Genomic DNA, 15,592 nt, shown 5'->3' with positions numbered 1-15,592 from the left:
TACAAAAAAGGGCACAACAAATAGTCGAGGAAGGGCAGGCTATTACCAATAACCAAATTAGATCAGCCCTAGATTATGCAGACACAGCAGCTAGAACAATTAATACTGCTGTTACTATACGGAGACACGCAAGGCTTAGGTCTTCAGGGTTTAAGCCTGAAATTCAACAGGCAGTCCTTAATATGCTGCTTAATCAAAAACAGCTTTTTGGTCCTGAAGTAGATATGGCTATTGAGAAATGAAAAAAGACTCAGACACCGCTAAAGCCATGGGTGCTTTGTATACGACACAATATAGGGGATCCTTTCGGAAACCTCAATACAGAGGTGGTTTTAGAGCACAAACACCTGAGGCATCCACCTCACAATCAAAGTCAACCTACCAACCTCAATACCAATGATGTGGGTTTTTAAAGGTAATTACAGAGGCCAATTCCCCAGCGGCAGGGGAAAATATCAGTCAACAAAACAAGCCTCACAGCCAAAACAGTGACTTACTCCATCTCTCCCCAACTCACACCTCACCTGTGGGGGAAGGACTGCAAAGGTTCCACAACAATTGGCTACCCATTACAACAGACAACTGGGTATTATCTTTTATCCGCAATGGTTATTGCATAGAATTGGCACAAATTCCCCCACAGGCGATAGAGCTTCAACAACAAGATCAGATAGGAACAGGGGTTTACTCACTGTACTTCCTTATTCCCAAAAAAAGACGGAACCTTAAGACCAATATTACATCTCCGAACTCTCAATCTTTACATCCTGTCAGAACACTTTCACATGGTAACACTACAGGATGTGGTCTCAGTGTTACAGCAGCAAGATTTCATGGCAACATTAGACTTCAAGGATGCGTATTTTCACATACCCATCCATCCAGCGCACAGAAAATATCTCAGGTTTGTAATTCAGGGAAAACATTACCAGTTCAAAGTGTTACCCTTCGGGATAACAACAGGTCCCAGAGTATTTACAAAATGCTTGCCAGTATTAGCTGCCTACCTAAAAAGACAACACATTCATGTCTTCCCATATCTCGCCGATTGGCTAATAAAATCCAACAGTCATACACAGTGTCAAAACCATACACTTTATGTAATACAAACCCTACACACCCTAGGGTTCTCCATAAACTACCAAAAATCCCACCTACAACCTGCGCAAATTCAACAGTATTTAGGAGCCACACTAAATACACAAACAGCACTTGCAAGCCCAAGTCCACAAAGCCTGCAAGCATTTAACAATGTATTAGCACAAATTCAGCCAGACCAACAGTACACGGTCAAATTCGTTATGAAACTGTTGGGCATGATGGCGTCATGCATCACCATTGTCCCAAATGCAAGATTAAACATGCGGCCTTTACAACAGTGCCTTGCACTATCTAGTGTTGATAGACTGCCAAACAGGCATATCACTTCAGTGGTGGAATTCCACAAATGTAAACAAAGGGCGGCCTTTTCAAGACCCTGTGTCTCAGACCATACTTCCAACAGATGCATCAATGATTGGATGGGGGGCACACCTCAACAATCACAACATTCAAGGACAATGGGGCACCAAACACATACAATTTCACATAAATCACCTAGAATTGCTAGCCATATTCCTAGCACTCAGACCTTTTCAGCCTCTTCTTACTCACAAGAACATCCTTTTCAAAACAGACAACATGACAACAATGTATTAACTGGGTAAGTGACATTTTCCATATATATATTATGTAACATTATATATTGCACAGATAGAGACATATATTACAATTATTCAAATGTTGACTGGGGGGTGGTATTAGGGTTTATGAGAGCCTGGATGAGTAAGTGAGGTGGCCGTTAGCCATGTTTGATCTCCAGCTGGAAAGGGTGGGCTTTGAGAGCACTCATGAAAAAGTGCACATTTGTAATGGGGATGTATTTAGTGACAAGGTAATAAGAGAGGTGCTGTGGACCATCTTGAAGTCCTGGGTTAGTACCTTTACAAAGGACACCATTTCTGTCAGACAGGAACTTGGCATGCTGTTAAGTAGAGAGTCTTAGGTCCCTGTAGAGACGTTCCAGGGCAAAATATGTGACCTTGCCATGCTGGGTAAAATGAGTATTTTTAGGTTGTCCTGTTTTCAGTGTTTATGTTCTTGTGGATTTCAGGATGGTTTCCCAGTGCTTTCCAAACCTTTTGAAATAAGTTCTTATTGGTGGTTACTTGGCTGCCTAGCCCCAAAAATAGGCAAAAGTGTGTTTTTCCACTGTTTCTAGTGATTGTTGTAAACCAGATATGTAATTAAAGGAAAAGTAATGCAGGGTGTGTAGTGTCTTTCCACTGGCAATGCATCCAGTGGATTTGTGTTACACTGTGATAAGCATAGAAAGTTTGTTTATTGCAAACTCTCACCTTCACATCTCATTACCTCTCACTCTGTATCAGGAGAGTATCTGTTTTATAGGACTACTGATAGATTAAAAAAGTAAGAGTGCTATATTCAAGTGTTTAGCAAACAGATTCCTGGACATAGTTGGGGATCATTTATCTACTCCTTACTGAACATTATGACATTTTAGGGGTGGTCAAACCTGCCAACAGAATAGAACCCTGCAAACCTTTACGATTTTGTATTACACCTGATTCATTTGTAGCCCTGCATTCTAAGGTACCCAAAATGTGAGTCTTTAAGCAGCTCACCACTGCTTTTCTGCACTCTTTGCCTGACTACATCAAGGTGGTGCTGCTGTTGCATGGATATTCATAGCTGCCAGGTGTCCCCACAGCAAATGTCTCACTATAGGTATGTCATGACGTTTTATTGACATTGCATTGTATCCTGGGATTTGAAATTTTGCTGTTAACATTGAAGTATGCAGAATTTAGCCCACTTGTGGTCAAGCTACTCATGGGTCGACTTGGGAAGGGGGTGATTTCCTGCATCTATCACACGTTAGTCATTCATGCTCCAGAAGACTTTCCTACTTTTAAGCAGAAGAGGGAGGGGTAGGTGAGACTGGTGAGACACACGTAGCTTTCAGGAATTTAGGCAGAGAGTAGAAGGGAACGATCTTGCGGGTCCTGGAGAGGTGGAACTAATTCTGCAGATCAGCCTTTTGGGTATCCTGGAGGATGGGTGGGGGGGTCCCTAGCTGAACATACCTTGGCTGGGATAGCTACCCTGGTTACTAAAAGTGAGATCACCTTTGGTGGATGTCACCCCAAACCCCCACCCTGCCTGAGTGGCAAAAAGGGGTAGACGTTTTTGCCATGACGTAACTGCTAGTTTACCAGCCATGAAGATGACTGCAGAAGCATAACATATTGGGGAAGTGGTGGACATACTTTGGACTTGGGCTTCCCGCAGGTTTAGGGTGTCCCCTGCCCTTCATGTACAACCATGTTATAATTGTATGCAGTGTACTGTTGTCTATGCAATGCATTTGGAATAGTCTATATTATCAATTTTGTTTGCGAATTATCAATAAAATTGTGTTATCAAAAATATTGGAAGTATGGCCTCAAAAGCCCTAGGAGTGCATTTGGGTAAAATATCAGGATTAGCAGGAGGTATCACACATACCATGGGGACGCTGTGCAAGTAGGAATTTTGCTGGTATGTGGAAAGATTCGTCATTCTTTCACCACTATCCCACGTATATGTTGACAGCACTATTTTCACGGGTACCTGTCATTACACCTTGCATTAAATGTCTAAAGCCACATATTGTTGGCAGTTGAGCTGCAATCAGTAATGACTTGCTAGAAAAGGGAGCTGATGAGTCAAAGGGTTTTATCCATCTGTGTCTGTGGGTAAATGCGATAGTACCTATTGGCCAAAATGTTTATAGGGCCAGCTATTTCACCAGTCAGTGAAAGAATTAAACACTGCCAAAAGATCAAATATGATTTTAATATTCTGAAATTCTCAACAATTTATGAAATAATTAGATCAGACCTAAAACATTCATTTAAATCTTGCACCTTTAATCAAAGCACATAAAATTGTAACAAACAAAAGAAGAAGAAACAGTATTTTAGTGTTATCCTAAGCAGCAAATTTTAAACTGAATAATTTGTGACCAGTCTTCCTTACTGCTATCTTATATAACAACATTACAATTTGTTGACCATTCAGGAAGAAATACAAATGACCCATTCTCTATCACTTTCCTTACTTTGAATGACATTTCAGTTTGCAGGTGTTTATCAGTGTTCATATGGTTACAGTAATGATGGCTGTTTCCCTTTCAAGCGGGTGGGGGCTCGCGAGGTTAGCAGTTATTATAAGCTTAAAACAGGATAGCCTAAGTAATTTTAAGCTCTTCTAGGAGACACTTGTAATATTTCCTTTCTTATTTATTATTGTCTTAAGCCTGGATTTGGCATTGTGGACGAAGACATGTGGGTGGATTTATTTTCACAAATATAGGGCCCCATTATGTGTTTGGTGAACGGAAAACTCTGTCTGCAAAACTCCCGACAGGGTGGCTGCTGCCTACATGGCGACCTCCCCACCCAAGCCATTATGGGTTTCCTGCTAGGTCGGTGGATGAAAAACTATGTTTCTCCCCTCTGGCCTTGCTGGGAACAGGCTACAGCATTGTCTCCGGTTAGTAATCAAGCCGGCAGCAATACTATTGCCTGCACGGTGTACCAGCACCCTCGCAGTGTTCACTGTCTGCTAAGCTGACAGTGAACATTGCAAGGGTGCTGGCCGGGCAGCTCCTGCACTGTCCATCCCAAGTCCACGGGTAGTGCAGGGGCCCCCTGTGGCCCCCTGCACCTGTTCTTCGCCAGCCTTTTCATGGAGGTGCTACTGCCATGAAACCGCCGGCAGATAACGTGATCGTAATCCCCAGAGCAGCACTGCTTGCAGCGCTGCCTTGGCGGATTAGGATCATTGCCACTGCCGGACCACCGGGATCTAAGATCCTGGCAGAGCATTGGCGTCAGTCTGACCGCCACCGTGAGTCTGGCAGTCCTAGGACCGCCAGACTTGAAATGAGGGCCTGAATGTGAAAAAAGAAAGATGGGAAGGTGACATATTTCCGTGTCATCAGTATAAAGATGGTAATGGAAACCAAAAGGTCACAGAAAGAGGCAAAATATTGGAAGCATAAGCAGGATGAAAGGTTGAGCCTCAACAGATGACTAGGTAGAGAAGTGGACAGACAGTGTGAGGAGCAGTTTGAGAGGTATGATGAGAACCAGCATAGTCCACAGTTGGTGAGGCTTAATATTTCGCGGTTTGGGATGGAGTGAGTGACAGTTGAATGATGCAGCAATCTAGACGACAAAGGGTGGAGACTAGGCACTTATTAAAAGTACGGGTGATAAAGTTCAATTCCACGTAAGAGCACTTTCCATCTAATGGAGCATGTGGATTTAAACACTACTTATTCTAGTTCTAATATTGTGGAGAAGCAGAGATCGTTCTTTAGTTGTAAGAGGAAGCAAGTCAGCAGTTGGATGTATGTGTAGTTCTAGGAGAACGTGAGGGATTAGGTAAACCAGGACCCTAGAAATGACTGCCAGAGGCATAATAGTTTAGTAACTGAAAATGTTGCAGGTAGTTCAAGAAGGTTTGGCAGCCCTAAGTAGGAGGAATACCTCTGGGTTTTTAGGAAGAAATTTGGTTAGCTGAGTAGGCCCAGGAGGGGGAGTACATTTTGGAGTGAAGGTAGGAGACAAAATCGATAGTAATGAAACTAGATTATGTTATATGCAGGCAGTACAGGAGAGAGAAGATGGACTTGAGTGTAAGATAGTAGTGGTGACCTTTTTGTGCACATTGAAAGCAATGTATGTGTGGGCTGGTTTGTGCACTTTAAAAAATAATAATCATAAAATCTACATTTTAAGGTATGCATTTATTTGCCTCTCTGAAGGCTTCGTGGGTGTTAGAGCACTGCCTAAGCCATTCATTGGAAACTGCCAGGTCCATGAATGAGAAGAAGTAAAACATCCTGGACTCCTTAACCCATGGCGATGTCAAATCTCTAGCAGTAATTTGTTCCCACTCCCCCACCATATGGTGGTCACCATGTTGGAATATGCCTTCATTTGCAGATGCTTTGCTACCTTATATTTTAAGGTTTGCGGTTGTGTTTTACTAAATAAAATTGCCAAGGATATCCTACAATGCTGGGCTGCTCTGCTAGCTGTGGATGATTCTCAGGGTAGGGATAGTACTCTATGTCCAAATGGATAGGTATCTTGGTTTTCCAGCACCATGTGTTTGTTTTGATATATTGTGCACTGCTTTAAAATAAGTGTGCATCGCCAAGCTGAACGTATGGTATCACTACAAATTATAGGGGTTTGAGAGCTAGGTGTGATCCACATTCATGCCCATATAAGGTGTGAAGAAAGTATGTCACTATGGGTTGAAGGATGACAGTGTTAACAGAGATGACCCACATTCAGCATGGTGTTTCTGTTGAGACGCACCTTGTACTTTGGAGACTGATATCAAGTGAACCTTGACCTTTTGAGTCTGATGGGTCTGATGTCCACACCCAAAAGTACTGATAAGCATTCCAGCCTCTTTTTTAACGACTCCCCCAAGAGTTAAGTTATAAAAGGCGCTACAGAGAGCTGTGCACTGTTCTTGTAGCTGTTGTGCTGCCTTTCTGATTGCAGCAGTATGCAACACCCCACAGCAGTTTTGAACAAGATCCTAGATGTGGAATCCATTCCTGCACAGAAACCATCTTAGTTTCATGCTGGTTGAATATTTCCTAGTTCTCGGTTGTGGTATGGAACCCCCTCCTCAGCAAAACAACATTAGTAGATGTCACTCATACTTTAATTGACTAACGATTAACCGGGTGCACTGAAGTGAGCAGCACGCCAAACGTCTTCCACCGAGAGCAGTATAGATCCATCTACAGGGCAGAGAAGGTGAGTAGCTTGCCAAGGGGTAGTTGCCACTTTTCCGCAAGCGGGACTTTTGATCTTAGGTTGTGTTTGGTCCGGTACACTATACTTCTGATTCCTCACAGTTATACTGGATCCATGTCACAATTCTGGCAGAGTTTTGGATGGAGATTGAAATTCACATAGTTCAAAAGACCCAAGGGAGACAGTGATCCAGATTTAGGGGGTAACTTTGAAATACAAATGTAATGCAAGGGCTTCAGATTACTAGCCTAGTAATGAACTTAGCTGAACCCTAGCATTATTCTTTGCTCCGCCCCTTACACTGGAAAACTCTTTCTTCCTGTTGCTTTTATTGACCGAGAAACAAGGTGGAGGGGATAAGATCTAGCAAGTGTCTGGTCATACCCATTCACAAAGCAGGCATGTGCCAATTGGACACAGACTGATCTGAGAACAGGGCTGCAATTGGCGATGCAATAGTTATAGTAATAAGTCACATTATCTAATGAATATTAAATAGGTAGGTTGCAGTTTGCAACCCCTCATGACTAGCTGTGAAAGCACAGTGGGACGCCTGCAAGGGACAGCAGGCGTCTGTCCCTGCATTTACACTCTTAAATAGGAACCATTTGTACTTCTGGGTTTTGACAATAAAGTTGTCAAACAGACCTATTGCTAACAATACACAGAGTGAGTTTTGGGTCCACCCCTTTCAAAGCTTCACTTTCTTTATTCTGCTTCCTTCAACCATTGGCTCGATACTTTGTCAGCTACGTCTTTGTTCTGCCCAGTGGAGTATTAATCTCTTAGCCAATGCTGTTGGCTCTCTAAGTGTATCTTTTCAACTCCATTTTAGTGTTTACATTGAACTGCGTGGAGGAAATCTTACAATTATAGTTGTCTCGGTCTGCTCCTGCTGGTTCCTTCCTATGCCTCTTGCTTTAATGAGCTAACAGCATATTAAAGCCAGACCTATTGGCTTTGCCAATGCTTGTTTTTAAAAGCACCTTTGGTTCATTAAAGGGATAGGTGCTGCTTTTGTTCTTGAAAAAGGTTTCCCGCTTGGGAATACATTGAGCATATTCCCGCAATGGCAGCCAGCATGATTCCTCTCTCACGGAGACAGGTTTTCCTTTGCGAATCAGGTACCACCTCAACTCTGGGCTCTGAAACTGATCAGTGATTTCCACCTACAATTCCGGCCACAAACCATTGATGCATACCTTTCCAAAGCAAGGGGCGCTACTTTCAAGCCCCTTCTCATTTGTGATTCGGAGAGGGTTTCAAAAGCCCTTTCACAAGTCTAAAATAATTTCCTGGCCTCTAAAAGAACTTTTGAACATTTATAAAAAGCCCTTTCCTTTTGTAGTCGGGCTTTCTACATCTGCCCTAAATCCTAAGCACAGAGCAAGACAGAGACTGACTACTGAATAACCAGAAACAAAACAAAAAAACAAGAGTATTGTTCTATGAGGCTATATTAAATGTTATTAAATGCTGTTCGCTGAGTTTGTGGCTTGCCAATGTGATTACAGTGATTGTAGAAGTAAGTAGATGGTCTGTCCTAGGACCCGAAGAGTGAGTGCTGACATCTGTTTAAATCTGCATGTTTTTCCTAATCACTAAAAATGTTTATTTATTTTGTTTTCCTTATCTTCCCTCTCTCTACCTTTGATATTTTTACTTTCCTGATTCCCTCTCTTTCCCTCTTCACATTATATATTCTTCCTCCCGCCCCTGGAATTTGCCTGCAGTTTTGTGCATCTCGGACGGCACGAACCTCTGGATCTTCACCTTGCCATGTTCCTGCCCACCCTCATTACCCAGGCAACCCCCGAACAGCAGGAGAGATTCTTCATGCCAGCGTGGAACCTGGAGATCATTGGCACCTACGCCCAGACCGAGATGGGTCACGGTATGGTCACATTTGTCCTTGCAAAGGCAAGCCTATGTTGCTTGCCATGGGGCTCTAAACCCCGTAGACAACTGGAGGCCAAAGAGTGCCACTGGTCCTACGGGCAGTGCTACTGGTGGGCACTGCTCGACAGATGCTTGGTACAACGTGCTGTCTTTGTGGTATTATCTGTATCTCTCTCTCCCCCTGCTCACGTCACAAAATCTGGTATGCTAGAAACTGAACCCTCTTTAAGCACACCTGAACTTTTATCATTCAGGTCATGGCTTGTTACCTGTCCTCCTCTTTTACTCACACCTACAAGATCCTGCCCCCAGAAGCTCCCAGGTAAGCCCCGCAGTCTAACAAAGCTTCTGGCTGGTGACAACCGAAAGGAGTCCAGCATAAGCATTTAGATCTCTTTACCTGCAGTCTTTGATTCCGTAGCAGTGAGCCAACATGCGTGGCATTTAGTGATTATTTCAAACTACAGCACCAGCCGCAATGCAGCTCACAAATAGGTAAACCTTTTTTATTTTCAAACACCACAAATAAACGTCTTAAGGTAAAGTTTAAGGTTTAAGGACCCGACAATATACATACAGGGAGTGCAGAATTATTAGGCAAATGAGTATTTTGACCACATCATCCTCTTTATGCATGTTGTCTTACTCCAAGCTGTATAGGCTCGAAAGCCTACTACCAATTAAGCATATTAGGTGATGTGCATCTCTGTAATGAGAAGGGGTGTGGTCTAATGACATCAACACCCTATATCAGGTGTGCATAATTATTAGGCAACTTCCTTTCCTTTGGCAAAATGGGTCAAAAGAAGGACTTGACAGGCTCAGAAAAGTCAAAAATAGTGAGATATCTTGCAGAGGGATGCAGCACTCTTAAAATTGCAAAGCTTCTGAAGCGTGATCATCGAACAATCAAGCGTTTCATTCAAAATAGTCAACAGGGTCGCAAGAAGCGTGTGGAAAAACCAAGGCGCAAAATAACTGCCCATGAACTGAGAAAAGTCAAGCGTGCAGCTGCCACGATGCCACTTGCCACCAGTTTGGCCATATTTCAGAGCTGCAACATCACTGGAGTGCCCAAAAGCACAAGGTGTGCAATACTCAGAGACATGGCCAAGGTAAGAAAGGCTGAAAGACGACCACCACTGAACAAGACACACAAGCTGAAACGTCAAGACTGGGCCAAGAAATATCTCAAGACTGATTTTTATAAGGTTTTATGGACTGATGAAATGAGAGTGAGTCTTGATGGGCCAGATGGATGGGCCCGTGGCTGGATTGGTAAAGGGCAGAGAGCTCCAGTCCGACTCAGACGCCAGCAAGGTGGAGGTGGAGTACTGGTTTGGGCTGGTATCATCAAAGATGAGCTTGTGGGGCCTTTTCGGGTTGAGGATGGAGTCAAGCTCAACTCCCAGTCCTACTGCCAGTTCCTGGAAGACACCTTCTTCAAGCAGTGGTACAGGAAGAAGTCTGCATCCTTCAAGAAAAACATGATTTTCATGCAGGACAATGCTCCATCACACGCGTCCAAGTACTCCACAGCGTGGCTGGCAAGAAAGGGTATAAAAGAAGGAAATCTAATGACATGGCCTCCTTGTTCACCTGATCTGAACCCCATTGAGAACATGTGGTCCATCATCAAATGTGAGATTTACAAGGAGGGAAAACAGTACACCTCTCTGAACAGTGTCTGGGAGGCTGTGGTTGCTGCTGCACGCAATGTTGATGGTGAACAGATCAAAACACTGACAGAATCCATGGATGGCAGGCTTTTGAGTGTCCTTGCAAAGAAAGGTGGCTATATTGGTCACTGATTTGTTTTTGTTTTGTTTTTGAATGTCAGAAATGTATATTTGTGAATGTTGAGATGTTATATTGGTTTCACTGGTAATAATAAATAATTGAAATGGGTATATATTTCTTTTTGTTAAGTTGCCTAATAATTATGCACAGTGATAGTCACCTGCACACACAGATATCCCCCTAACATAGCTAAAACTAAAAACAAACTAAAAACTACTTCCAAAAATATTCAGCTTTGATATTAATGAGTTTTTTGGGTTCATTGAGAACATGGTTGTTGTTCAATAATAAAATTAATCCTCAAAAATACAACTTGCCTAATAATTCTGCACTCCCTGTATATAGAGATTAAGTAAAGAAGTTCCTTTAATTGAAGTGAAACGGTCTCGAAGTTTTGAGTTTTAACTTCCTCTCCTGCGCTAGCTGTGACAGAAGCTTGTGCGCTGTATATCTGTTGGCAGACATTAAACTGCATTTGCCTGTTTTCTGTTATTTAATGGATGAGACAGTAGATAAGTGTTTGTTCAGTACGAAAAGATGACACATTGCTTCAATTTTCTACTGTCCATCCTCCCTTGACTGTTTTTTTTAGATCTGGCGTTAGCCAAGACCTTTTGATTTTACTAAAATATGTGTAACATACTTACACATAGGGGCTTTCAGCCAGCTTTCTTCATCCATTGGTCTGTTGTTGCGTCATTCACAGTTTGCCTCCGCCCATTGCAGGATATGGCATGGGGCAGCCTATTGAACCCACTGGTTAACTGCATTTTGAGTGACTGCATTATGCTCTCTCACAAGGATCACTTCCACACACAAACTAGTGCCCTGTAGTACCAGTTTTTTGGACACTTTTGATCCATATTTCATTTTATCAAATCCGATCTCCTGCCAATGCTACTTTGAATTCCTTTTTGAGTGTTTTGCTTTTCTGACTGCTGTTATTTCACAGAATACCAGATCAGAATGTCCCCTTTTTGAAACTGTTCTGTATTGTCATCCTCATTTTATTTGTTTATTTCTTTTGAAATATCTTTCCTTTCTGCCTTCCCTCTTGCTTTCTTTCTTTCGTCTTCTTCCATTTCATTTCATTTTTCTTTTCTTTTTTCTTTCTTTCTTTCTTTCTCTCCTTTCCATTTTCTGTCTTTGTTTCCTTCTTTCTTCCTCTATTTCCTTTTCCTTCTTTCTTTTCTTTCTTTCTTTCTTTCTTTCTTTTCTTTTCTTTTCTTCTAGACCAGTGGTTCCCAATCTTTTTTCTTCCGTGGATCCCCATTTTATCGTTACTGAAACCCAGGGACACCGACTAAATCATTATTAGAATCCGGGGACCTCCAACTGAATCATTATTGGATGGCAGGAACCGCAACCTAGAAATTGTTGATTATTTCAACCGTAAAAACAATACACATAAAATACAGAAGCAAGCATTTACTAAACACATACACAAGTGACAACACATACTATTTAATTTGCAAACAAATATAAATAAAAAACGTGTAATTGTAATAAGAAGGTGGCTTTTCTAAGTTCAATTGAAGCCACACATCGTCCATACTATATTCAGTTTGATGCACCTGCAGTGCTCCCATAAATCAATCTGAGGATACTTATTTAATTGTCAGCCTCCATTTTCAAATTCCTTGACATTTACAGGACGTTTTAACATTTTCAGTTGTACATTTAGCCACTTTATTTATTATATACACTTAATTAATCTGTTAATATTGGGAACCACTGTTCTAGGCAGAGTCTTGCAGCCAAAGCCAGACTGGTTAACTTGTTCATGTCTGTGTTAGCCAAGACCTTTTGATTTCACTTAAAATATGCATGTAACATAGTTACTTATAGGGGTTTCAGCCATGCTGTGATTGGTTTAATTCTATTTTCTCCCACCCACTCCAGCATGCATCAAGGGGAAATGTATCAGCCCACTTCAGCCAATTGCTGACTTCACTACATGGTATGGCATGGCACCCTTGCACAAGGAACACATCCATACATAAAGTAGTTTCCTTCAGTGCCATGGTATTGGTTGGTCTTTTGTCTTGTAACAGATGATTTTCTTTTAGATTGATGAGGACCCCGCATATTTGCAAATAGTATAATGATGCAAAAGGCGTGACAAAACAAGAATTGCCGGAAGGCTGACTGCCAGCGCCAGACCTACTGGCTTTGCTAATGCTTGTTTCTTTTACTGAGAACAGATGGCAGATGACACAATTAGCATCCCTCAGTACATTTCGTCATTGCCAGTTCCTTCATTGGCTCACCAGCTTCCAAGTTAGTCCTTCTGATGAAGTTCCCTGGATGGGGCACCTTCTTGCCCAATGGGTGAGGTTTACCAACATAACATGCAGATCCCTGTGCTAACTATCCCTTCTCTTTTCTAACCGTCTTTGAAATTATGCAGTTGCAGTTCGAAGGTATAAGAAAAAAAACAGGATAATTGTTAAGATCATTGGTTAGGTCACTGGTATTTCTTCTTGTATCACTTGTAAGAACCCTTTCTCCACTGTGCTTTAGTGATAGAATTAGCAGTGCACAGCTCGAGATCCTCTCACTGTGTTCACGGGGTGTCATGTACTCTGACAATTGCACAATTTAGTATTTTGGTATTGTGGACTTGTAACATCAAACTGTTGAATGGGTTATGTCTTTCACAGCCAATCAGATGGAATAGATTAAAACAGCACATGGTGGATAACTGTGACCTGAGACATCCAAGCATAGCAGAAATCCTTCAAGTCCTGCCCCTGCAAGTTGCGGTCCTAGCATAACCTTTGGTGACAACACTTCATGGAGGGCGTTGACCTTTGCTTCAGCCTTCGCCTCTTACTGATGATCCAGAAATATGAAAGGCTGTGCAGACGCAGTCAGTCATTTGTCCTGAGTTTTTTGCTTTCGGCATTGGACTGTATGCTCAGTGATGTTGGGTGGTATAATTTCTGATACTACTTATTACAGCTTCCTCGCCTTAAAATATTCCTAATATTTCCTGTTTTCGGTTTCTTTTAGTTGCAAATTCTGGTGGAGTTTTGTCAGTGTTTTCCACCAGTGGTTATCAGTGTTTGCTCTTTTTGCTCCATTAAAAATCATGGAATGGTGTGTTTAATGCTAATGACAAATTTAGCTGTTATTTCCTTTCTTCCCTCATTCTTTCTGACTGTCCATTCTTCCTTCGTTCTTTCGTTCTTTCTTTCTTTCTTTTTCTTTCTTTCTTTCTTTCTTTCTTTCTTTCTTTCTTTCTTTCTTTCTTTCTTTCTTTCTTTCCTGCTTCCAGTTCCCTTCTCTGTACATTATCCTTGAATTTACTCTTAAAAGTAACATTTATTTTTTCACCTCCCACCCCTGTCTGTCTGTCTCATTTCACAGCCCTCTTTCCCACCTGATGTCAAGGTTGCCCAAGGATGGGGATAGATTTTATTCTCATTAAGATTTGACTATAGCACAACATGTTTATGCATTTAACACACCTACATATTGTTCTATTCTTCATGGAGATGACTAATATTGACTGAAGATTTCTATTTAGCATGTGAGCAATTGATTGGGTGTCCTCTGTGCTCTGTTATTCCAAGCCCATGTCACACTACCTTGCTCTTTGTCTCTGGATACGAAGAAGCAGCTAGTGTTATAATTGTGGTATTAGTTGACTACTCTGCTAACATGTTAGTATGCATACTGGCAATTGCAGGGTCCTTGGCGACAATGAACTCTAATGCTATATAAAGAAGTAGTTGAGACACTAAAGAAACCTAATGACCTGCAGGATGCTGTGGTCATTTGCTTGTGCTGTTCACATTTTGAACATTTATTTTACACTTTTGGGCAATGCTTGTGGGATTTTGTGTTTATTTGAATGCCAGGTCATAGAACGCAAAGCATTAATTTGTAGCAAGTGTGTTGTCCATTGTTTATTTGAAAGCAGTGCAAGCATTGAACTTCTGCCTTATTTGAGAGCTCCTCATCTTTTGTTCTCTCGCTGTTCTAGTGCATTTTGCATCTTGCGGGAAAGGACAACCACAGCTCAATATGTTTCTATCAAATATGGTCACCGTGGTTGCTACAAGTAGCTTGCCTTGTTTCAGGATCAAAATGTTCCAAGATCATTTTGATGTGGGAGAATGAGGTATTGACATTTAACTTGGTGATCCTGGGGTTGTATTAATGAGCACATTCTGCTTCTGTAAGCAAACACAGAACAGGACCTTGCACCTGGTTTTGTTTAAAGTATTCTACCTGCAGCACATACTAGGAAACTCAGACCAGTGGCTGCTTTTTCATAAATATGGATTATTCAGTACAAAATTGCTGATTTGGAAACACATCTTAATGTGTACCCAATCAAAATATTAATCCACAGAAACAAAAAGAAAACACATTCCCAGGTAGGGACTCCGAGGAAGTAATCAGGTTTGTTTCAATTAATTCGTCTATAAATTCAGATAACCAATCCCAAGAGCTTGTAAACAAGGATGAACTAAACGAACTTGGCGGTAGCACTATGCATCTGCAGTCAGAATAACAGTTGTCTTCTGAGTCAAGGCATTTTTGTAACCGCTCCTTGACATTGTTCTCGTTCACTGATATTTCTAGCTTTTTTTCCCCAGCCAAAGATAATAAATGTTTTAATCAAAATAAGGAGGGGGTGCACACTGCCTGGCATACCAGCACGCATTTGTCCAAATGTAATGTGGTACATGCACTGCTTAATAACACTCACTGCAATTTAAAGTCGTTAGTTTTCACCATTGTTGGTGGAACCAGTGCTGTGTATCTCTAGACGTGTGTTTTAGAACGTGTGCCCTTCTTCAGTAAAAACACTTTAATTTTTAAATGTGAGGGTGCTGGCAATGTCTCCCACAGTCTTCTCAGATGTCTGCCCACTCCTACAATGCAGGTGCATCCCAATGACCTTGTCAGCCCAATAACTCCTAAAGGAGCCAATCAAAACAAAAGGGGAGGGAGCATACTGCCTGGCATACCTGCACATAATTTGCCCA

The 15,592-nt window shown here is 41.8% G+C and overlaps 1 protein-coding gene across 1 annotated transcript in view; it reads left to right on the top strand.

Moving 5' to 3' along the window:
- Positions 1-15,592, top strand: part of LOC138246033 (peroxisomal acyl-coenzyme A oxidase 1-like) — a 313,836-nt gene that overhangs the window by 94,131 nt on the left and 204,113 nt on the right. The window contains exon 3 of the mRNA XM_069200202.1: positions 8,624-8,784. Within this exon, the coding sequence (XP_069056303.1) occupies positions 8,624-8,784 (161 nt within the window). The remainder of the gene's footprint in view (positions 1-8,623; positions 8,785-15,592) is intronic.

This window comes from Pleurodeles waltl, chromosome 7 (assembly GCF_031143425.1).
Source record: "Pleurodeles waltl isolate 20211129_DDA chromosome 7, aPleWal1.hap1.20221129, whole genome shotgun sequence".
Lineage (NCBI taxonomy): Eukaryota > Metazoa > Chordata > Amphibia > Caudata > Salamandridae > Pleurodeles > Pleurodeles waltl.
The sequence above is the reverse complement of the archived record's forward strand: the minus strand, read 5'-3'. Positions and strand labels throughout refer to the sequence as shown.